Source organism: Scomber japonicus, chromosome 1, assembly GCF_027409825.1.
Source record: "Scomber japonicus isolate fScoJap1 chromosome 1, fScoJap1.pri, whole genome shotgun sequence".
NCBI classification, from domain to species: domain Eukaryota; kingdom Metazoa; phylum Chordata; class Actinopteri; order Scombriformes; family Scombridae; genus Scomber; species Scomber japonicus.
Genome location: NC_070578.1, coordinates 35594125 through 35619200, shown reverse-complemented (window position 1 = coordinate 35619200; position 25076 = coordinate 35594125). Strand labels below are relative to the sequence as shown.

At 42.0% G+C, this 25076-nt stretch overlaps 1 protein-coding gene across 1 annotated transcript; it reads left to right on the top strand.

Annotated features, from left to right (window-relative positions):
* The first annotated feature begins 18393 nt into the window (after nucleotides 1-18393).
* Nucleotides 18394-24903, top strand: ndufs3 (NADH:ubiquinone oxidoreductase core subunit S3). Its single transcript, XM_053315194.1, has 7 exons — nucleotides 18394-18504; nucleotides 19557-19622; nucleotides 20086-20183; nucleotides 20425-20574; nucleotides 21579-21704; nucleotides 22635-22754; nucleotides 24580-24903. Exons 1-7 carry the CDS (start codon nucleotides 18450-18452, stop codon nucleotides 24748-24750), a joined length of 786 nt encoding a protein of 261 aa, XP_053171169.1. The 5' UTR covers nucleotides 18394-18449; the 3' UTR covers nucleotides 24751-24903.
* Nucleotides 24904-25076: the final 173 nt, after the last annotated feature.

Genomic DNA, 25076 nt, shown 5'->3' with positions numbered 1-25076 from the left:
ATCAATGGCTCAACAACTGATCCCTGTGTGTGTTACTTATTCCTTACATATAGAACTGACTGACTCACTGAGACTTACAGTAATCCCAGTTTGTACCTTTCATTCATAAACATTACATTTTAAATATCTTTTGAAATATCTTTTCACTTCTCCTGATTTTGTCATGCAGTTCCTGAATCACTGTTTTTTCCATATCATTCAACACTTCACTGTGCCTGTGTATCAATCAATCAATCAATCAATCAATATTTATTTGTATAGCACCAAATCACAACAAAGTTATCTCAAGGCACTTTACACATAGAGCAGGTTCTAAACCGAACTCTTCAGGTTTTAACTTTAAAGAGACCCAACATTCCCACATGAGCAACAGTGGAGAGAAAAAACTCCCTTTTAACAGGAAGAACCCTCAGAACCAGACTCAGAGTGGGAGAACATCTGCCTCGACCGGTTGGAGAAGAGAGGAGAGAAAGGAAGGATAGAGGAGAGGGAGAGGAGAGGAGAGGAGAGAAAGGAAGGATAGAGGAGAGAGAGGAAGGAGAGGAGAGAGAAGCACAATGAAAATCAACAATGAAGCTAGAAGGTCCGGGACTGGAATCTGTCATCCGGACGTCTACAGGCCCAGATTACCTGTGAGACCAGAAAGCACAGACAACTCTGGGGAAGAAGTTTAGTTTATTTAACCACTTAACACACGCCCCTATTTTTTACGTTTTTTACCTAAACGACATGCCCAAGTTGTGAGCAGCACAGATCCCACATAGTTTGAGACTCAGAGATGTGTCTGGTATCATTGGAAAGGAAACACTCTCAGGATTCTTGTAAAAGTGTCTGTGTGATTCTGTGACTTACTGACAAAGAGTGGCAGAGGTTACAATGATGGGGTTGTTTACTCGCCCATAGGTTTGCCTTTAAAATGACATGTGTACAGACATTCAGGGACCTCTCAGCAGGATGTAGACACAATGAGGCCAGAGCCACATATCTTGGCTTCATGCACTCCAAATTTGGAGTCAAAAGACCAAAAGATGAATTGTGAATTATTTTTCAACAGGTATGTCCATGCGTTTTCCTCAGGTCCTTTTTGGAGACTCCAAATAGACACTTGGTTACCAAAGCTGTATAACCACAATCAAACACCTATAACTTCACATCCCCTTTGCCTACAATCAAAATCTTGGTCTCTAATGAAAGCTGACACCATATTATTATTAGTATTATTATTATTATTATTATTATGATTATTCGAAGCTTGATAAGCGCAGTTTCAGGAGCGGGAACACACACCAATTACACCCCTTCCGGCTCCTATATAAACAGACCTAACAGCGTCCCCCTCGTTCACTCTCGCTTTCGAGTTTCATGTGCAGGCAGTCTCAGTCAAGCTTTCATGGTCATCCCAGAAACAGATCGTACTTCCCGCATTGCATCGACACAACTTGAACAAATGCTACGATTACTACTCCAAGAGTGAACTCACCACGGATCACGAACTGCAGATCAACCCGTCCGACTTGACTGAAGATTCGTGGGAAACCGGTTCTCCTCTCACACAGCAGCAGACCGCAGCCCAGCGCCCCGCTGGGCACATGCCGGCCCCGCAGTCACATACCGGCCTTGCAGGCTCTTCAACCCACACGATGTGACACTCCCGGTAGATCTCCGGCTTCCTCTCCTCCACTAGCGAGGGCAAAAACCAGGGAAGCAACGCACAAAGCCGCTGGAGCAGCAGCTTCAACTCTCCCCTCCTCAGCCGCTTCAACAGTCCAGATAACTCTCAACCACACCGGACTCGCACTCTCCGTCCGGCCGCCTTTACATCCTCAAACGGACCCCGACATCAGCGACCGAACTGCCAACGATTCCTGCATAGGATGCATTCCCTATCAACCTCAGCCACATTAAACTAAAGCTTCATTGTTTACTCAGCATCAACAACAGCAACCAGCGCTCCCGCCTTCCGGGTTTTCGTCTAAGCCAATCACCGCCCGGTTCGGCACGCGTGACGTCACAGATCCCCGTAGCCCCACGGCCACAGCGCCCCCCGGCAGGGGCCAGGTAGTATTGCGCTACTCATTCTACTCAGACTTGTCAGTATTATCGTTTTGGTGTCATAAAAGAAAAAGAAGGAAAATAAATTAATTAATTAATTAATAAATAAATAAATATAAATAAATGAAATAAAAGTGGCTCCCGAGCAGCAATCCACAAACCAGTGGGTGACGTCACATTGTTACGTCCATTTATTCTATACAGTCTATGGCATTATACTAACGGCATCAGTCCTGCATCATACGTACTGCATCTCCACTACTTTGTAGTAAAGATTCATAATTAATTTAAAGTTACTTCCACATTGTCTTTTCCATATACCAGCTGGAAGCTTCTCGCGCAGCTACTCTAACGTCACTTTGCCATTGCACACCGTTACACGTGCTTGAACATTACAAACACCAGGTTGCACGTTGCCAGCATATCGAGTCAATCGTCATTTTAGGCATCATCTGCCATTAAACGCATCGTATTGCACGTTACTAACACAGTTATCACAAAACTAACCGAAATCACTCTGTATCGTCCACGTTAAAAGCTGGATCGCAAGCTACTAACACAATTTATCACAAATACAACTAACCTGAAATTGCTTTTATATTGTCTGAGTCATAAACCCCCTGCCGTCTCCTCACTCCAACCGCAGAGCCGCTCCTAGACAGGGACATCAGGCACCGGGATGCCTGCGACCATGCTGTTTTCTAAATCCAACAGCAGCACTTCGCTTAGTCGTCTACATCAGGCACCGGGATGCCTGCGACCTATGCGGTTTTCTTTACTCCAGCCACAGCATTTCGTTTAGACAGGGACATCAGGCACCGGGATGCCTGCGACCCATGCGGTTTTCTTTACTCGAGCCACAGTGTACCGCTTAGACGGCACATCAGTCACAGTGATACCAGCAACCACGCCAATTCCTCAATACGACCGCAGCGCTTCGTTTAGACAGGGAAATCAGGCACCGGGATGCCTGCGACCATGCTGTTTTTCTAAATCCAACAGCAGCACTTCGCTTAGTCGTCTACATCAGGCACCGGGATGCCTGCGACCTATGCGGTTTTCTTTACTCCAGCCACAGCATTTCGTTTAGACAGGGACATCAGGCACCGGGATGCCTGCGACCCATGTGGTTTTCTAACTCCAACCAGTGTTCCGCTTAGACGGGAACATCGGGCACAGTGATACCAGCAACCATGGCGTTTCCTCACTACGACCCCAGCCCCAACCCTAACCCTAACCCTAACCCTAACCAATTATCTAAACTACAAAAATGCATTAAGGACATAAAAGCCTGGATGACCTGCAACTTCCTGTTATTAAACTCAGAAAAAACTGAAGTTATTGTGCTTGGCCCTAAACACCTTAGAAATTCACTATCAAACGACATAATTACTCTGGATGGCATTACTCTGGCCTCCAGCTCCACTGTAAGGAACCTAGGAGTTATCTTTGATCAGGATCTGTCCTTTAATTCCCATATAAAACAAATTTCAAGGACTGCTTTCTTTCATCTGCGTAATATTGCAAAAATTAGACATATCCTGTCTCAAAATGATGCTGAAAAACTAGTCCATGCATTTGTTACTTACTTCTAGGCTGGACTACTGCAATTCATTATTATCAGGCTGTCCTAATAAGTCTCTAAAGACTCTCCAGCTGGTCCAGAATGCAGCTGCCCGTGTTCTGACAAAAACTAGAAAGAGAGATCATATTACTCCCATCTTGGCTTCACTGCATTGGCTTCCCGTAAAATTCAGAATAGAATTCAAAATCCTCCTCCTCACCTTCAAAGCTCTTAATGGTCAGGCCCCATCATATCTCAAAGAACTGATAGTACCTTATGTACCTACTAGAAGACTGCGCTCCCAGCATGCAGGTCTACTTGTGGTTCCTAATATCTCTAAAAGTAGAACAGGAGGTAGAGCCTTCAGCTATCAGGCTCCTCTCCTGTGGAACCATCTTCCAGATTTGGTCCGGGGGGCAGACACCCTCCCTACATTTAAGAGTAGGCTAAAAACTTTCCTTTTTGATAAAGCTTATAGTTAGGGCTCTTTGAGCTCTTAACTTATGCTGCCATAGGCTTAGATTGCCGGGGGACCCCCACCCCCATGATGCACCGGGCCTCTCTCTCCTCCTCCTCCCTCTCTCTCTCTCTACCTATCTATATCCATTAACACTCATGTTCTATTAATGCATTCAATAACCTAAACTTCTTCCCCGGAAGTTGTCTTTCTGGTTTCTGGTTTCTGGCTCTGCTTTCTCGTCCTACAGGTATCTGGGCCTGTAGACGACCGGATGACGGATTCCAGTCCCGGACCATCTGGCTCCATTGTTGATTTTCATTGTGCCTCTCTCCTCTATCCTTCCTTTCTCTCCTCTCAACCCCAACCGGTCGAGGCAGATGTCCGCCCACTTCTGAGTCTGGTTCTGCCTGAGGTTTCTTCCTGTTAAAAGGGAGTTTTTTCTCGCCACTGTTGCTCATGTGGGAATGTTGGGTCTCTTTAAAGTTAAAACCTGAAGAGTTTGGTTTAGAACCTGCTCTATGTGTAAAGTGCCTTGAGATAACTTTGTTGTGATTTGGCGCTATACAAATAAAGATTGATTGATTGATTATTTGTCCAACCACAGCACTTCGTTCCAACGGGAACATCGGGCACCGGGATGCCTACAACCCTTGCCGTCCCTTCATTCCAATCACAGCACTCGGCTTAGGCCAGAACATCAGCACCAGGATGCCAATGACCCCTGCTGTTTTTCACTACATCTGCACCACTTCAATTCGGCCAGGATGTTTGATGTCAGTGACCCCGCCGTTTACTCAACCCAACCTTGGCTCGCCTAGTTCGACAGCAGGCAGCTTTTATCGTGGACATCCTGCTCTAGTTGCCACAGAAGCCTGCTCTAGTCAAGGCTCCTGGCACCGAGAGCTGCCAGCACTCTGCTCCAACCCAAACATCTGCCCCCGGGCTTCCAGCGCCCCGCTGTCTCATCATCAAGGTACCAGGATAACCCATATTTGACTACACTGATCCCTGCAGCTCATTCCTCCCGGGCAGTGACACCGGGATGCCATTGCCCCCAAGTGCTACTCCCGCAACTTCATCAGACAGAACGATGCATCGTTCTCCGCCAAATGGCCAGCTGAGACCACCCCCTCTCACACGTTTAACGTAAACTACCTGTCGTTCTCTCTCGTCACTTCGACCATTTCATTATCAACGCCCCTTTCATATGTTTAACGTAACCTACACTTCGTCCTATCTCATCAGTTCTACCATTTCATTATCAATGCCCCTGTCACACGTTCAAAGTAACATATATGTCGTCCTATTTCACCACCATAACTATTTCATTATCGACGCGCTATCGTATCGTCCTGTCGCTTCTGTCTTCCTTGTCACGGAACCAATCCTGTCTCGCCGAGCTTCGCTTGTGGTTCCATCTCCTCTCTAGCCGGAACGGTATCTCCTTCTTTTATGATGATCAGCTGACTAACTCCCTTGACATCCAGCTACACTGATGCCGTTCCTTCTGCTGATTTTGGGGGTTTCTACAACGGTAGATGGTTAGCATCAGAATGGCCCTGAGAACTCATGGACAATTGCCAGGTCGCTTCCTCCGCCTCTTCGAAATCTACCCCCGTAGTAGCCACCGCTGTTCTATGGGGACACGAATAGTCTAGTTAATCCATTCTTATACACTATGATAATCTCAGTCGTTGAAATCATTAACCAAGGTCGCTCCAACTCCTTTTCAATCACGCCATTCATGCGTCGCTCACGTGGCACTCCATCACTAACCAATATCCTCCGCGCCGCCTACGTCCCAGGCCACCATAATACCATCGCTGACTCTCTCTCATTTTATGTTCCAGAAGTTCAGAAACTGGCTCTGCACGCCAAACCGCTGCCGACTCCAGTTCCTCCATATTCTGCACTGACTTCAATCTGTAAATCCATCTTTAATACTCCTGATCTTCGAATTCCAAACTACAATATTAACAGCTTATCTTCTACACTCTCCTCCTACTGCACAGCTTGGAATAAGTTCCAACACTTTCATGACCGACACAACATCATTTCCCCTCGTTCTATCTCACCACCGTCATCTGCTATGCTCATTCTGCCATGAACATAAAACACCTACTATCAAATCCTACTTCAGCGGTACTAGTTTTTCTCCAAACTAATCACAGGTAATCCCAGCCCAGCCATAAACCATCCCCAAGTAAGTCACTTCTCGCTGGTCTCGTCAGCCAAGAACCAGCCAAACGGCTTTCTCTTACCGCCGATCTGCTGTCCACTTGCTTACACACCATTCGCTGAGGATACCAAACTCCTCACATCGCCCTGACCCTCAAAGCGAGGTTCATATTCCATATTCCATATAGCATCTTCAGTTTCCTTGGATGCTCAGAATTCACTGTGTCACCATCACACTTCGACCCGTGCCGTCTTGCTTGTATCTTGGACTCTCACTATTCACGCTCATTAACGTATCACAGCTATATCTGCTCAGACTCAACGATCAAAGATCCGCACGAGCACGTCTCAAATAATTGGAGGTTTTTGGGGGTTCGTCACTGCCCGGGCGCAGCGGCGGATCCTTCGTCCGACCTCCCCACACCGCATCAAGAATCACCGCATCAAGAATCGTTCCGCATCAAGAATACACAATTCATTCAAATTCTGTCAATAAATCTGTTAAAACGTATCTCGTTGGTGATGTGTTCCTTGCTCGTGAATCGAAGCTTGATAAGCGCAGTTTCAGGAGCGGGAACACACACCAATTACACCCCTTCCGGCTCCTATATAAACAGACCTAACAGCGTCCCCCTCGTTCACTCTCGCTTTCGAGTCCCCCCCCCCCCCGCCCTCTCTTCTGTTCTTCTCTCCTCTCTTATAGGTTCCTGGGGGTTCGTCACTGCCCGGGCGCAGCGGCGGATCCTTCGTCCGACCTCCCCACACCACATCAAGAATCACCGCATCAAGAATCGTTCCACATCAAGAATACACAATTCATTCAAATTCTGTCAATAAATCTGTTAAAACGTATCTCGTTGGTGATGTGTTCCTTGCTCGTGAAATATTATATTATTATCTATAACCTTTTTTTTGTTTGGCCATATCTATCTATCTATCTATTTATCTATCCATCTAACTATGTATCTGACTGACTGACTGACTAACTATCTGACTAACTAACTATCTATCTATCTATCTATCTATCTATTTATCTATCCATCTAACTATGTATCTGACTGACTGACTGACTAACTATCTGACTAACTAACTATCTATCTATCTATCTATCTATCTATCTGTCTGTCTGTCTGTCTGTCTGTCTGTCTGTCTGTTTGTTTATTTTGGTATAAGTCATACAGTATGTCAAGTCGAAGAAGAACCAACCGTGTACCAAAATGCCGTGTGCGTAATGATATATGGTTCAACTCTTTTACGCACAGGGCGCACGCCGGTTACGCTTGGAGTTTGTTTATGGACAGCCAAACTAATAGCTTAGTGTCATACACCGTTGGAAACCTCTGACTATTGGCTAAAAGGTTATCTACTTCATTTCACCGAATATTTCCATAGGCTGGAACAGCTGTCAATCAAAGCCATGTCGTCATTGTCGTCGGTCACGTGTCCTCATTGGCTTTGGATCGCTTTGGATCATAGGCTGTGTCCCAATTTGGTCCAAATTGCGAGGCTGCATCCTCGAAGTGCGCATTTCGAGGCCGATTACGTCACAACGCCGCGCGAAGGCTGTCCCAATTCGAAGAGTCCTTCAAATGCAGCCTTGAAATGCGGCCTTCTTTTCCCTCTTTTTCGAGGATGCATCGCTACTATCCTTCGCGGCCTCCCAAATCCCAAGATCCTTTGCGCGGCGCTGTTCAGTGCCGCGAAAACACAACAATGGCGACACCAACAGGTGAAGACTTTTCATTCAAGTGTAAGTATTGGTTTGTTTTATTTAATTATTTGTACTTATTACTACTAATACTTTTATACTTTTACTAATTACTTATATTTTATTACTTGACTTATATCTTTATTTATATATATATATATATATATATATATATATATATATATACATACATATATATATAAATGGACTAAGATGAACAAATTTAGATTTTAATAAAGAGCTACGTTTGGGATTATCACTATTATATGTTATACTTCATTATTATCATTATTATGATAATTTTTTGCTATATTAGAACCCTTTTGTCTGTTGACATAGTAAAGAAAAAACATGTTTTACATTACATTTTGTTTTATTTTTGTTTTAGGGAGCAAGGAGCAAACCGAGCTCCTGATTAAACAAAGAGGGGAAAATGACCATCTATTCACGGGGGGCAAAAACTCCGCCACGGCGGGATGGAGGCAAGGCTGATGTCCATTTTTGTACATCTTTGCATCCCTGTGTTGATGTGATCTTGTGTTTACCTTTTCTCTTGCTTCCCTCTGTGTTTAGAGCAATACTGGGAAAGACTGGGCTGGAGGGGAAGGTCCAGCCCTACCAGGCCAAAAAAAAATGGGACAATTTAAAAAAAAATATATAAAGTAGCCTACAGGTTTGGATTAGTTTTACTGTTACTAAATACTTTTGCTGAAAATTGCTGACATGATTGATTTCCACTGCCTTAGGATTGCAAATATCCAGGGACAGGGGAGGGGGCCAGCGGCAAGTCCACTGCTGGCACTTGGCCGTGGTTTGTCCTCATGGATGAGGTACTGGGGCAGAGGCCATCTATTGCCCCCCCTGTCCTCATTGCCTCCATCCGTGAGGACACACCAGGGCCAAGTGCCGCAGTGGGTGAGCAGGAGAGTGAAGAGGAGGAGGAGGAGGAGGAGGAGGACCAGCCAGGGCCCAGGAGGAAGAGGAGGAGGGAGGATGACCTCCTTGACCTCATAAAGGAGGACATGAGAAGGCAAAATGAGGCAGAGGAGAGGAGGGAGCAGGAGGGGAAAGACAGGATGAAGAGGCTCTTCTCTCTCCTGGAAAAGTAATAGAAAAATAAATATACATCTATATAGATGTGTTTAATTTGATTTTATTTATGAACTGTGTTTATTTATGATTTTTCTTTATTTTTTTATTTGATTGTGAAGATTTTGATGTTTTATGTTGTTATTAAATAAAAAATATTGTTCATTGTTACACGTCTATTCCATTTAGTATTTACAACTTCAGTACAATTTATAACAGGGTTGCATAAAGTGCTACTGTTCAGGAAGAACAAGGGATTAAATATTTTCTTTTATTATCAAGTGATGAAACATTTCACTATTTACAAAAATTACATCAGAAATAACTATTTAGAGATTATTATTATTTTATTATTCTTTCTCTTGTGTGTTTTCCTTCTTTCTTTCTTTCTTGTGTGTTTTCCTTCTTTCTTCTCCTTTCCTTTATTCTTCTCCTTTCTTCTCTCTTATAATTTTGTCAGCTTTTTCTCCGTCTTTTCGGTCGAGACGTCTTTCTCGTCTTATGGGCGGGAACAGCTGGTGACGCAACCAGGAAATGCCTCGAAGGCTAGACCGTCTCATTTCACAACGGTTGATGCGTCCTTCGGAGGTTCCTCAAGGATGCATCCTTCGAAGGCCGCAAAGGCCGCGTCCTTCGAGGATGCAGCCTCGCAGTTGGGTCCAAATTGAGACACAGCCATAGACTGTATGCTTTGGATACGTGTACTGCCTAATCCTAAACACCGATTGGCTTGTGTGTGGTGTCGTCAGAAGCAGAAGAGGCTCACGGTTGAAAACATCTAGTCACGTGTACTCTGAGCAGGACGTGCAGGTCAGGAAATGACGTAAACGGACCGTATATGGTTTGTTATTTGTGTTATTACGTTACGTGTTGGACTAAATACATGGACATATTGAGGAAAGTATTTCGGTTTTACGGAAACGGATTTCATATTTCACAAGAATGGATACTTGGCGAGCTGTACAGAAAGTCCTGAGTCATAAGATGATCGTTGTGGATAAAGGGAAGACTTTGAAGGTATGTAGCATTATAGCTTTTCTCACTTAGCTGAGTGGCTAGCCGAGCTAATCGCTAATACTATTACGGCTGTGAGCAACCATATAAGTCGTGTGTGGTCTTGAATGAATCAGGATAATTTAAGCTTTCCAACAATGTACGGCATGAATATATATGTTTAAGGGTTGGTGTTTAAAACATCCAGAAGACCGTGTGGCTACCTCCTAACATCCGTCCTGTCCCGTAAACGGAACAGCGTGCGTTAAGAGGTTAATGCATTAATAGAACATGAATGTTAATGGATATAGATGGATGGATAGAGAGAGAGAGAGAGAGAGTGTAAACTCGCCTCGTTTTCAAAATCAGGGGCTTTTAATGATCTCAATAAATCTGTTAACTCAGTAAACTGATGCTGTTTTTTGCCATGTAGTACACAACCTTCAGCTGGGAGATAAGTGAGTCCTTTCTTAGCTTTGGCAAATTGTTAGTACAGCCTGATAATAATGAATAATGTCCAGCCTAGAAGAAACCAATGCGTTGACTAGGTGTGTGTGTGTGTGTGCATTTATTATTATTTTTAAATAAATGATTATGATGTTTGATTGAGAACAATTAACCAAATGCACATTTTGACTGGACTGTACATATTCTTGTCCCTCAAACTAAATTGAGTTTTACATTTTACCCCCCCCCCCCCCCACTAATAATAAAAACAAAGTACAGAAAAATAGAAAGAGAGAAATAAAATACTAGAATAGAGCATTAAATATAAGATTGCAGCATAAAATAATAAATTAGATTTAAAGTCATTAAAAGGACATAGAGTGCAAATGAAAGATTAAAATGTAAAGTGCTTTAAAAGAGCTCAATCATAAGCACAGGAGAAGAGAAGTGTTTTTAACCTGGATTTAAAAATATTCACAGTTGGAGCTGATTTCAGTTCTGCTGAAACATATATTCACACGGGTTGTTTCTTACGAATTTCAGACAGATAGACAGATAGATAGATAGATAGACAGATAGATAGATAGATAGATAGACAGATAGATAGATAGATAGATAGATAGACAGATAGATAGATAGACAGATAGATAGATAGATAGACAGATAGATAGATAGATAGATAGATAGATAGATAGATAGACGTGTTTAACAAATCAAACCGTTTGGAAATTAGTCGAGATTTCAGTGAATAATTCAACTTAGAAACTGTGGAGTAGCTCTTACCTCCATAGATATACATGCACTACTGCCTCTGCTAGCCCTGTACCAAGATGGCGGCGCTTTAGGCACGCGCCTCTCCACAGTCAATGCGGTGTGTACGTATATATATGTCTATGCCTCAGTCATTTAAAAGTAGATGTAAAGTTCATATGAGGCTTCAGGATGTTCACTGTTATTGTTAAACAAGCAGACTATTCAGCTACTTGTTGGGTTCATCAGATCTGACACTTTACATGAGTTCAATCTTTACATAAAACACAGCATAACTATTTGGTGCAACGTCAGATTATATATATATATATATATATATATATATATCCTCTATAAAAACACTGCTGCACTGTAATATAAGACAGTTTTTATTCTAATTATTAAACATATTTACAGTCTGTGTTCAACTCCACTCTGTCTTTCAAACTGTTTTTTTTTTACTTTGTTCTGCTTTCACTTAGTAGTAGTTTCACACAAATTTGAGGAATCAATAACATTTTATTTATATAGCAGCTTTCATACAGGCTAATGTAGTTCAAAGTACTTTACAATTAGTTGATTGACAAGCTGATAATAAGACAGAACAAATTAAAAGACAAAAACTGAGACCAATGCACACAAGAGAAAATAAGAATGATAAAAATGAAAAACTATTTAAATAAAAAAAGTAAATAAATTAGTGAGATAAGAGAGAAAAGAGAAAGGGTTTATTAAAAGTTAGAGTAAAAACGGTTAAAATAGATTAAAAAGACAAAAGAAAAGTAAAAGAAAAGATTAAGTTTAATAAAAGCAGATTAAGTTTAATAAAAGCAGACAGCAGTTTGGTCAAATTTGGAGGTTTATCATGATTTCACATCAACTGAAGCATTTCATCCTCCAACGTCTGTGACGGGTCTAAAACCGAAACCAAGAGTTCATAGTTAGAAATGTACAATAAATGATGTGACTGTGTTTTTGTGCTCAGCTTTTTTGTTTTTATTTGTTTTTAGCTCCTTTAGTTCCGAAGTTCCTCATTTGCATATTTTGGAACTCTGCTTTATGACACGACTGTAGACGATGACATCATAAGGAGAGTCAAGATCTCATGTTCCATTTTCTGAGCCCTCCTGACATTTAACTGTAGACCAACCAGAGTGGACACAGGTAAAACTGACTTATCGACGTACCAACCAGAGTGGACGCAGATAAAGCCTACCTATCAAAGTATCCTAGCAACTCAACTGATTGAGAATCATCTGAGATACAGGTACGCAATCGTTCCTTTCAATCAATCAGTACAAAGTGTAGTTTAATACTCAGTTTTACTGCTGTCTCTTCATTTGTGTGTCAAATAAAAATTTAGTGTGATTTTGAATTTAAAGTTGCAGCAGCTAGTTTGGATCAGTTTAGTTTAACACTGAGATGTTTATTATTAGATGATAATGTTCATTACATTTTGTTTTTAGCCATGTTTAAGAGAATCTTCAAGAAGAAGAACAAGCTCCCCTCCAGCGAGAGCCAGCTCCCCAAAAACTATGAGCTGGTGACCGTTCTGGGAAAGGGAGTCTTTGGAGAAGTGCTTAAATGCACCAAAGTGGACACCAAGGAGACGGTCGCTGTGAAGATCCCTCAAAATAGCAGCGAACTGGACGATGAAGTATGTTACTTTATTAAGTTAATCAGTGTTCAGAGATGATGTTGTGTGTGAGCAAGCATTAAACTTGTCATGTTCTCATTTATCTACAGTTGACTGTCCTCAACTATTTCAAGGAGATGAATCTGGACAACGACAACATCGTCCGATTCATCGACTCTTTCAAACTCGGAGACAAGAAGCTTGCTCTGGTGTTTGAAATGATGGAGATGACACTAAGGGACTTTCTAATGGACCAGAGGAACTTCACCCCTCTGTGTTTTGATGAAGTTCGAGCTATAATTGAACAGGTATGGATAGAGTACCATCCAATAACACACAACTCTGTCAGTGTTGATGCATTCTGTGAATTTAATCTCTGATCTTTGTCCTTACAGTCTGCCAGTGGATTGAAAGCGCTGAAGGATATCAACGTGATCCACTCAGACTTAAAGCTCGACACCATTATGCTGAACGTGCAGCCCCTCACTGTGAAGCTGATTGATTTTGGAGTCGCTTTTCACAGTCGTACAGCAGAGCAGGGTGATATTCACCAACCAGCACACTATCGGTGAGCATCATTCATCATCAATCATTGTTCTACTACTTTTAGGATATTTCTGCCATCTGCTAAAAGTTCCTCATTCTGTATTATATACATTTGTTTCATTTTCAGAGCTCCAGAAGTGATGTTGGGACTCCCATTTTCAGAGGCCATCGACATGTGGTCTCTGGGTGTGGTGATGGGGTACATAGCCCTCGGTGAATCCCTCTTCCCAGGCTTTTTTGATTATGACACAGTAAGTCTGAGTTTACTGCTTTCTTTTTTACATTCTTCATATAAGATCTACTTTTACATTATCCTATATTGCATGAAGCAGAATATTTGGGTTCTGGCAGCATCTCTGACAGTTGTAAAGTCATTTGCACCTCGAAGTGCACTTCACTAGTTCATAGTGGATGTTATTATGACTGCATCCTGCTGCATATCTAGATGTAATGCTGTGTTTGGTCTCCAGGTGGACTGCATGGTGGATCTGTTTGGGGTTCCTCCAGACCACCTTCTGTGTGCCGGGATGTACAGTAAAGAATATTTTGTTCAAGACCCTGCTGGACAGTGGAGGCTGAAGGTATGGAATAAAATTAGACATTTGAATGTATGAATACAAAATGTTTTCACACATTCAGCAACAAAGTATCACAAGAACACAAAGTCATCTCATCCTTATCATTCTTTTCTTTATTTAAGATTGTATGTTTATTGTTTCTGAGTATCTAAAAACCTACTTCACCTTCTTTCAGACACGTGAGGAGTTCTGGGACAATAATGTACTTTCCTATGGCCGCAAGTTATACCACTATCACAGCCTGGATGAAGTAGAAAATGTAAGTGTTTAAGTAGATGATACTGTAGCTGCTGAAGATCACATGATTTGATTGATCACAAAGCTTGACTTGACTGCTGTTGAATTGTCTCTTTGTTTCCTACATTAGTTGGACCTGGTGGACATGAGAGAGGTGGACGTCCAAGAGAAGAGGATGTGCATCGACCTGCTGAAGGGAATGCTTCAGCTGGATGCAGATGTGAGGCTAACACCAGATCAAGTCCTCGCTCATCCTTTCATTACATGGAACGACCAACACTATACCTCATGGTAAGTATTTTTATCTTTATATTACTGCTTTGCAAACAAACTATCAGACAATATAGACAAATGGAAAGCTAATTTATCACATTATATTGACAAAAAGAACAATTAACATGTTTGTAGGATCAAATCAAAGTTATCTCAGATTAAGTTCTGACCATATTAAATGTTTGGACTGCCTATCTGAATTATCAAATTAGCTTGTTAGCCAGATATGCTAATGTTATAAACCCACACTGTTTAATATATTCTTCACACTTTTGCTGTTGGTAAAATTTAAGGCTTTAAGGTTGAGGTTATTTATTCACTTTCAGTTGGTGATCATTACTTCTGAATATAACAGTGTGACTTTTCTTTTGGAAGCTGTGAAAGTTTGAACAGTAGCAGTGAACCAGGTACCTGCCAGGAACCTGAACTGGAGACCCTCAAAGAAACAGAGGCAGGGACCAGTCAGGTAACTGAGCTAGAGTCACTTGAACCAGAGAGCATGGAAGACAGTGAATCAGAGCTCACTGACATAAGTGAAATAGACACTAGCGACCTAGAGAGCATTAGCGACACTGAATCAGAGCTCACTGAGATCAGTGAAATAGCGACCTGCGATCTAGAGAGCATTGAAGACAGTGACTCATGGACCAGCCTGTTCTTTCATGAATGGTAGGTTTTGAAAAATCGACATGTCCTGGATTATTATCATTAACAAAATCTGACACAAATGACTTCTGAATATAACCATGTGACTTTTCTTTTGGCAGCTATGAACTCCTTAAGCCCAGCACCAGCCAGGCTGATGAAGACAGACATGTTCAGTCTGCACCATCTAAATACTGCCTGCGCTGGAAGGAGGACAGCGGACAACAGAGGGAGACTTGGTAAGATGATTTCCTCATCAGAGGAGACAGATGGAGAAATTAGGACACAATTACAGCAGATTAGAAAAGCCTTACGTACATCATGATACATCAGCAATAATATTTTAACTGTGTGTGTTTTTGTCCGTCCTCCAGGAGACAACGTCAGCTCTCTCTCCCTCTGCTTCCCTGTAGCATGTCCCAGGAGGACAATGACACCACATCTGGTAAGAAATGGTCACCTCCAACTGTGTCTGAAATGAAATGAGACCTTTTTCATTGTTTATTCATTGCGGTGAGAACAAGTGAAGTATTTAACTTGCTTTTGATTTTCCGATGACAAAGAGCTCCAGCAGAACAAGGAGAAGAAGGGCTTTAAGCGCTTCTGTTCCTGGATGAGGAGGACGTTCTGCTGCTGCATCAGAGTGGATGAGGAGGAGGGCTGAATGGCGGGCAGCGGGCAGCACGGAGGCTCGGTGGTTAGCACTGAGACCTCACAGAGAGCTCCTCTCTGTGTGGAGTTTGCATGTTCTCCCCGTGTCTGCGTGGGTTTCCTCCAGGTAGTCTGGTTTCCTCCCACTGTCCCCCAAAACATGCTTGATTGGAGATGCTAAATTGACCCTGAATCTGATTTTAGAATTTTTTTTATTTTTATTTTTAAAGCAAAGTGAGCCGCTAATATATATTTATTTATTTTTTTATTTTTTTATTTATTTATTTATTAATAGTATAGTATTTATTTTTTATAACTTTGAGATTAATTATTTTTATATGACAAATAGATCGTATATAATCAACTTGTAAATAAATCAATCAATCAATGGCTCAACAACTGATCCCTGTGTGTGTTACTTATTCCTTACATATAGAACTGACTGACTCACTGAGACTTACAGTAATCCCAGTTTGTACCTTTCATTCATAACCATTACATTTTAAATATCTTTTGAAATATCTTTTCACTTCTCCCGATTTTGTCATGCAGTTCCTGAATCACTGTTTTTTCCATATCATTCAACACTTCACTGTGCCTGTGTATCAATCAATCAATCAATCTTTATTTGTATAGCGCCAAATCACAACAAAGTTATCTCAAGGCACTTTACACATAGAGCAGGTTCTAAACCGAACTCTTCAGGTTTTAACTTTAAAGAGACCCAACATTCCCACATGAGCAACAGTGGCAAGACAAAACTCCCTTTTAACAGGAAGTAACCTCAGAACCAGACTCAGAGTGGGAGAACATCTGCCTCGACCGGTTGGGGTTGAGAGGGGAGAAAGGAAGGATAGAGGAGAGAGAGGAAGGAGAGGAGAGAGAGGAAGGATAGAGGAGAGAAAGGAAGGAGAGGAGAGAAAGGAAGGATAGAGGAGAGAGAGGAAGGAGAGGAGAGAAAGGAAGGATAGAGGAGAGAGAGGAAGGAGAGGAGAGAAAGGAAGGAGAGGAGAGAGAGGAAGGAGAGGAGAGAAAGGAAGGATAGAGGAGAGAGATGAAGGAGAGGAGAGAAAGGAAGGATAGAGGAGAGAGAGGAAGGAGAGGAGAGAAAGGAAGGATAGAGGAGAGAGAGGAAGGAGAGGAGAGAAAGGAAGGAGAGGAGAGAGAGGAAGGAGAGGAGAGAAAGGAAGGATAGAGGAGAGAGATGAAGGAGAGGAGAGAAAGGAAGGATAGAGGAGAGAGAGGAAGGAGAGGAGAGAAAGGAAGGATAGAGGAGAGAGAGGAAGGAGAGGAGAGAAAGGAAGGAGAGGAGAGAGAGGAAGGAGAGGAGAGAAAGGAAGGATAGAGGAGAGAGAGGAAGGAGAGGAGAGAAAGGAAGGATAGAGGGGAGAGAGGAAGGAGAGGAGAGAAAGGAAGGATAGAGGAGAGAGAGGAAGGAGAGGAGAGAAAGGAAGGATAGAGGAGAGAGAGGAAGGAGAGGAGAGAAAGGAAGGATAGAGGAGAGAAAGGAAGGAGAGGAGAGAAAGGAAGGAGAGGAGAGAAAGGAAGGATAGAGGAGAGAGAGGAAGGAGAGGAGAGAAAGGAAGGATAGAGGAGAGAAAGGAAGGATAGAGGAGAGAGAGGAAGGAGAGGAGAGAAAGGAAGGATAGAGGAGAGAGAGGAAGGAGAGGAGAGAAAGGAAGGATAGAGGAGAGAAAGGAAGGATAGAGGAGAGAGAGGAGAGGAGAGGAGAGAGAGGAAGGAGAGGAGAGAAAGGAAGGATAGAGGAGAGAGAGGAAGGAGAGGAGAGAAAGAGAGAAGGATAGAGGAGAGAAGCACAATGAAAATCAACAATGAAGCTAGAAGGTCCGGGACTGGAATCTGTCATCCAGACGTCTACAGGCCCAGATTACCTGTGAGACCAGAAAGCACAGACAACTCCGGGGAAGAAGTTTAGGTTATTGAATGCATTAATAGAACATGAATGTTAATGGATATAGATGGATGGATAGAGAGAGAGAGGGAGGAGGAGAGAGGAGCTCAGTGCATCATGGGGGTCACCACTTCACTGTGCCTGTAGAAACTGTAGAAACCTGTAGGGGCTTTTAATGATCTCAATAAATCTGTTAACTCAGTAAACTGATGCTGTTTTTTTGCCATGTAGTACACAACCTTCAGCTGGGAGATAAGTGAATCCTTTCTTAGCTTTGGCAAATTGTTAGTACAGCCTGATAATAATGAATAATGTCCAGCTTAGAAGTTAGAAATGGGCAGACTAGGTGTGTGTGTGTGTGTGTGTGTGTGTGTGTGTGTGTGTGTGTGTGTGTGTGCATTTATTATTATTTTTAAATAAATGATTATGATGTTTGATTGAGCACAATTAACCAAATGCACATTTTGACTGGACTGTACATATTCTTGTTGGCATCCACACTGATAATGACTGAAGTGACACTACTGGACAATAAAAAAAAAGGTTGCTTTACATTTTTATAATAAAGCTGAATCAGAAACAACTATTGCTACCATGTGACAGTGACACACACTACAAGAAAAGGAGGATTTTGACCTCCATCGCACTCCTCTCCCGGCCTATAGGGGGCGACAGACCTCCAGCAGCTTCATCTCCTACCGAATAGAATCACCCGAAGAAGAGAGCAATCATGGCGGCGTCGTTGGTGCGATTTGTCCGTGGAGGTCTCGGAAAGAGCTTCAACAGTAAGTAGAAACTAGAAACCACTTTTTAGTTCTTGTACAGACTGTTTGCAGCAGTGGTCCGGTATGTGAGGTGGGTGTTTATATTCCACTGAATGAGACACGGTGAGGTTTAATCAGGTTGACCTTCGAGCTAAGCTAAGCTAATGGTTAGCATGCAAGGAGCTTAAAAGGCAGACAGCAGAGAGTGACAAGCTGTTTGTTTGTTTGTTTATTTATACTTTCAGGCTTTAATTTGTTTATATGCATCATGTAGAGGTGTTCAGAGTGCATGTAGGATTAAATGTCTATTAGCATCGACTATTGAAATATTGTGTCAGCTCCTCTGCAGCTCTGTGTATATAACCTGTTATTCAATAATCAACAGTGGTGGAAAACAACCTAATAACTTACATTTACTCAGTTTTAACATACTTGTACTTTACTTTTGAGTATTTCTATGTGATGGTACTTTCTACACCTCAGAGGGAAATATTATACTTTCTAATCCACTACATTTATTTGACAGCTTTAGTTACTTTTAATATGCAGATTTGACACAATGGAAAATATAACAAGCTTTTAAAATACAACACATTGTTAAATAAACAAAAAGCAGTGTGTAGTCAGGCTCACATTTCAGGTGTCTGAGTTGTTAACAGCTCCACCAAATAGTGATTTTTTCCCTCTAAACTTCTCACATGGTTTCATTTAAAATAAATAAATGTTCAAATGATCCAATATTTCAGCAACAATCAAAGATTAGAGAAAAAGTCCAAAAACTAAAAACACATTTGTGTATCAGAAGTTTTTTCCTCTCCCATTAATCATCATATATAATAATATATCACTACTTTTATTGTAATACTGCATACTACATCACTCATAATACTGCAGTACTTTTACTGTAATACTGCATACTACATCACTCATAATACTGCAGTACTTTTACTGTATTTTATATTAATGTATTGGTGTTTTTACTTAAATAAAGGATCTGAGTACTTCTTCCACTGCTGGTAATCTGTAAAGTTGTATATTCAGATTTATTTGAGCCTCTTTTCGTCTTTTTCCAGTTGCGAGGACTTCATGTCTCCTCCAGCAGCACAGCCGCCTGCAGAGCTCGACCACAGAAACCAGCCGTGAGTACAGACAGGCCGATGCTTATTGATCGATCAGCAGTTAAATAGGCCAGCTGTCTCGTCTCCTATTTAAGGGGAGGGAGGGAGGAAGGTAGGTTGGAAGGAGGAGGGAGCATAGAAAGAGGGGAGGAGGGAAGAAGGAAGGACGACAGGAGGGTTAAATCGGCTAAATGTTCCTAACCTGTTTTATCAATGGAAAAAAAGTCAGTTCAGAGATTATTATTTTATTATTCTTTATTAGGATCCCCAATAGCAGTAAATAAAATAAGGGTCTGTAAAGTAAAAAAAGGCAAAACAAACCAAATATAAAGAAAAAAGTTACAAACTAATACTCTACAGTAAGAAAAAGAAAAACATTGAAATGTTCCAAAACAATAAAAAAATCTATTTAAGATTCATCATCAATTTTGTTTTGGTAACTTTTTTTAAAAACTCTTCTTCTCTTCTCTTGTCCTTCCTGCAGCCACCGTGAGGCCCAAGGATGCCGTCACTCACAACCAGCTGACGGCGTTCGGCGAGTACGTGGCTGAGATGATGCCCAAATACATCCAGCAGGTCGAGGTCAGTTCATGCACAGCTCATCGTCACCCCGAGTTACTCTCTTAAAATGACATAAAAGAACTTCATAAATGCCACAAACAAGATTTAACAGCTGTTTATTGGTAAACGCTGATTTTTGGGGTCAGAGGTTAAAATAAGTCTCCAGAAAATGAATGTAAGTCAATGTAGATACCCCGAAAAGTGACAGGTGTGTGTGTGTGTCTGTGTGTGTGTGTGTGTGTGTGTGTGTGTGTGTGTATAGGTGACCTGTTACAATGAGCTGGAGTTGATGATCGCTCCCGATGGCGTCATCCCCGTGCTGACGTTCCTGAGGGATCACACCAACGCCCAGTACAGGAACATGATCGACCTGACTGCTGTCGACTTCCCAACACGACAGAACCGCTTCGAGGTACGAAGTGTTTGCTAAAAAAAATGCTTGTATGAAAGTGACGGAGACGATGTTGGGGGGGGGGGGGGGGGGCGGGGTTTGGGCTGCAGGGTGTTTCCACTGGACTGAAAAGCTTTTGAGGAACTAAACCAGTGTTTTCTCAGCAGAGGAACCAGGACATAGTTAGGGCCTTATGATTTCCGTGATCACAGAATCTCGCTGATGTGCTCCATAGTCTGCTCCTCTCCACAAGCACACAGTGGGCTTTGGTCTACTGCCCTATTTGTGAAGGCTGGCCAAGCAGGGGCCATGTCCAGTCCTGAAACAATTTAGCGTAGACCACTGTCTCCTTGGGAGGTTGGTGCCAGGAACCTGTTCGTTGGGGTCTGACACCAGAAGGACCTCCTTGGACTCCCATTCATTTCTCCAAGCTGATTGGATGGTGAAGTCAGCTGGTGGGGTGTTCTTCCAAATTGGCCGCCTGGATGGAAGTCGAGCAGTGGGTGGGTTGTAGATGTCTTTATGGAGTGGGTGGGGTGGTGAACATAGAGTGCAAATGAAAGATGGAAATTTAAAGTGCTTTATAAGAGCTCAATCATAAGCACATGAAAAGAGAAAGATGTTTTTAACCTGGATTTAAAACTATTCACATTTGAAAGACAAAGAGTAACTAGATTAATCCGTTTTATTGTTTCCACATGTGGGACAAGGGTTGTTCAGATGTGATGGAAATGCAACATTGTGATCAAAAAGAGGTTTTTGAATGTGTTCACAGCGAGACTTGGACAGGAAAGCATCACACTCTCCTCTTAAACGGCTTGTTTTATGCTTAAAATTACCATTTACTGTGCACAGGCTGTCATAATTAATAATTCATAGTGTGATTTTTACTGTGTGTGTGTGTGTGTGTGTGTGTGTGTGTGTGTGTGTGTGTGTGTGTGTGTGTGTGTGTGTGTGTGTCTCTGTATCTGTGTCTGTGTGTCTCTGTATCTGTGTGTGTGTGTGTGTGCTGTGCTGCTTCACAGATCGTGTACAACCTGATGTCGCTGCGCTACAACTCTCGTATCCGTGTGAAGACGTACACAGACGAGCTGACACCGGTGGACTCTGCGGTTCCCGTCCATAAGGCCGCCAACTGGTACGAGAGGGAGGTGAGTCACAGTCACAGTCACAGTCTGGACACTCGGCACAGTCATGGTTTTAGATTCTCCACAGCAAGTGAAATCATCAGTGATATCTTTGGGATCAGAAAAACAGTAGGAACAATAATAGTAAAAAAAAATAAAAGTACTGATTGGTAATATACCAGAGATGATGTTGATAGATTAAGAGAAAGAAAATATAAATGCTACTAGTGTCTGAAATACTTCTGATCAACACACTGAATGAGCGACTACCTGTGAACACTTAATATTAATATTAATAATAATAATAATAATGATAATGATAATAATGCTTTATTTTTGGATAAGGACAATGCACATTAACGAACATCGATATTTAACATGCCGGATTATAGGAAAGCTGCTAATTTGTAGTAGTCCCTAATAAAAAAAAAATAAAAAAAATAAGAAAATAAGAAAGTAAATAAAAAGATAAATAAGTAAATAAAAATAAGTAAATAAAAAAATAAAAAAGTAAATAAATAAATAAAATAAAAGTTAAAAAAATAGTAAATAAGTAAATAAAAAATAAATAAATAAATAAAATAAATGTAAATAAGTAAATAAATAAATAAATAAGTAAATAAATAAATTAGTAAAAAAATAAATAGAAAACATACAAATAGAAGACACAACACAATATATTACACAATCAGAAGGATACCTAACCCAGACAGGATGTAACTTCTGCTTTTTTTCTTCTTTCTCTTTACAACATACAACAGTATCAGCTCATCTAATATCTATTCCTACTAGATGCAGACGCAGCTGGAACGAGCTCACATCGTTATAGTTATCGTTCTTAAAGCGGACGACCCTTTAAAGCTCCTGTAATGTTTGTATTGTTTGTGTGTGTGTGTGTCTCTGTGTGTGTGTCTCTGTGTGTGTGTGTGTGTGTGTGTGTGTGTTTCCCTGCAGGTTTGGGACATGTACGGCGTGTTCTTCGCCAACCACCCGGACCTGAGACGCATCCTGACAGACTACGGCTTCGAGGGTCACCCCTTCAGGAAGGACTTCCCTCTGTCTGGATACGTGGAGGTGAGTCCCGCCAAGCAGCACGTCGGCACAGTATGAGTAGCTGTTTGTTTCTACTCTGAATATATAACAGCGGGAGTATCGGCAGGAAGTCTGAGAGACAAGACAGGAAGGGAAGCTGTGCACAAACGCGTCGGATCTCAAACTCTGCTGGACTCTTTTTTTTCATTTATTTATTTTTACTGCATTATTATTATAAATCCAAGGCTCCTGCAGACCTTGAAAAATCTTAAGACAGCCCAAGACTTCAGAAAGAATAATATATGTCCTGCAGACTTTGAAATGAAATTGAATAAAATGAATTATTTATTTGAACACAGTCAGATTCTTCTTCCCCTCTGTCTCACCCCTGAACACCCCACGTTCACAGGATTACAATAATTTTATCAGGCTGTCTAGACAAAGAAAAGCTTTTTATTTTCATTTTCTAACGGACCTGCCATTCTTTTCTACCATTTACATAATTTTATATCAAGTAAAAGCATTTAATTAAAGATCTGGATCCTCGTCAGGCATATTTTTAAGATGCATAAAAATCTTCTCCTACAATAAATATACAATAATGTAGAGTTTGAAGTAAGGCTGCTCGATTAATCGAAATTTGATCGTGATTACAATTTAGGGGCCAAACGATCTCAAAACTAATAAAATGGAGGGGAAATGATTTTTAATAATAATGAGATAGCGCTCAATAAGAAAGGTTTTATTTTGAAAAGCTTAGACAGGAAACCGCCGCAGCTCCGTTAGTTTGACAGAAGCTGAAACACACGGCGAAATGTTTTAACTGTAAATAAAAGTGCAGAGTTTCCAGCCTGCGTCAGACGATGCACTTTATTTTGAAAAGCTTAGACAGGAAACCGCCGCAGCTCCGTTAGTTTGACAGAAGCTGAAACACGGCGAAATGTTTTAACGATCTCAAAACTAATAAAATCGAGGGGAAACGATTTTTAATAATAATGAGATAGCGCTCAATAAGAAAGGTTTTATTTTGAAAAGCTTAGACAGGAAGCCGCCGCAGCTCCGTTAGTTTGACAGAAGCTGAAACACACTGCGAAATGTTTTAACTGTAAGTAAAAGTGCAGAGTTTCCAGCCAGTGTCAGACGATGCTGAGTTTACTGACTAATTATTAAAAACCAGGAAGTGTTGTGTGAACTGTCGTCATGGTAACCAGCTCAGCTCTAATATCTCTGCACATTTTCTGCAAGAAATGTCCACTAAATGCAGCATGTTTCTAAAGTTTAAAAAGGAAGGGAGGGAGGGAGGGAGAAGGAAGGAAGGAAGGGAGGAAGGACGGAGGAAGAAGGAAGGAAGGAGGGAAGGGAGGAAAGAAGGGAGGAAGGAATGAAGGAGGGAAGGGAGGAAGGAAGGGAGGAAGAAGGAAGGAAAGGAGGAAGGAAGGAGGGAAGGGAGGAAGAAGGAGGGAAGGGAGGAAGAAGGAAGGAAAGAAAGAGAGAAGGAAGGAGGAAGGGCTGACGGAAGGAAGGAAGGAAGGAAGGAAGCAAGAGAAAGAAGGAAAGGACGGATGAAAGGAATGGAGGAAGGGAGGAAATGATAGAAGGGAGGGAGGAAAGAGGGAGGAAGGAAAGAAAGAGAGAAGGAAGGAGGAAAGGGCTGACGGAAGAAAGGAAGGACGAAAGGGAGGAAGAAGGAAGGAATTGAAATGACACCTCTCCTTTTCTCCCTTCATTTAAAACTTGAGTGGAGGTGCAGCAGACTGAAGCGAGCGTGTGTGTGTGTGTGTGTGTGTGTGTGTGTGTGTGTGTGTGTGTGTGTGTGTGTGTGTGTGTGTGTGTGTGTGTGTGTGTGTGTGTGTGTTTCTCTCTGCAGGTGCGTTACGATGACGAGGTGAAGCGCGTGGTGGCGGAGCCGGTGGAGCTGTCGCAGGAGTTCAGGAAGTTCGACCTCAACACGCCCTGGGAGGTGTTCCCCGCCTACCGAGAGCCCAAAGAGGCCGCGCCCAAGCTGGAGGCCGGAGACAAGGCTCCTGAGAAGAAGTGACGTCCCTCTGTTTAGTCTACAAACACACACAGCAGCATCATCATCATCTTCATCATCTGTCTGTTTGTGTTACTCTGGGACTCTCCGCACCCTCGAAACCCACCTGACATATTTATGTAAATAACAAAACTATTAAAAACGACCTTAAAGTGATTCTTTGTGTGTGTAGAGGTTTTATTTGGAGCAGCTCTGATGATATTAGATCGTCCTCCCGGGTCAAATTGACCCTGTCTGTCTGTCTGTTCCTTCCTTCCTTCCTTCCTTCCTTCCTTCCTTCCCTCTTTCCTCTGTCCTTTTTTCCTTCCTTCCTCCCTCCTACCTCCCTC

Excerpts from the sequence above, each read along its gene's own strand:
- ndufs3 (XM_053315194.1), top strand. The coding sequence starts at position 18,450 with ATGGCGGCGTCGTTGGTGCGATTTGTCCGTGGAGGTCTCGGAAAGAGC. Across the intron at positions 19,623-20,085 it reads CTCGACCACAGAAACCAGCC|CCACCGTGAGGCCCAAGGAT; the intron begins GTGAGTACAGAC and ends TCCTTCCTGCAG. Across the intron at positions 21,705-22,634 it reads CCAACTGGTACGAGAGGGAG|GTTTGGGACATGTACGGCGT; the intron begins GTGAGTCACAGT and ends GTTTCCCTGCAG.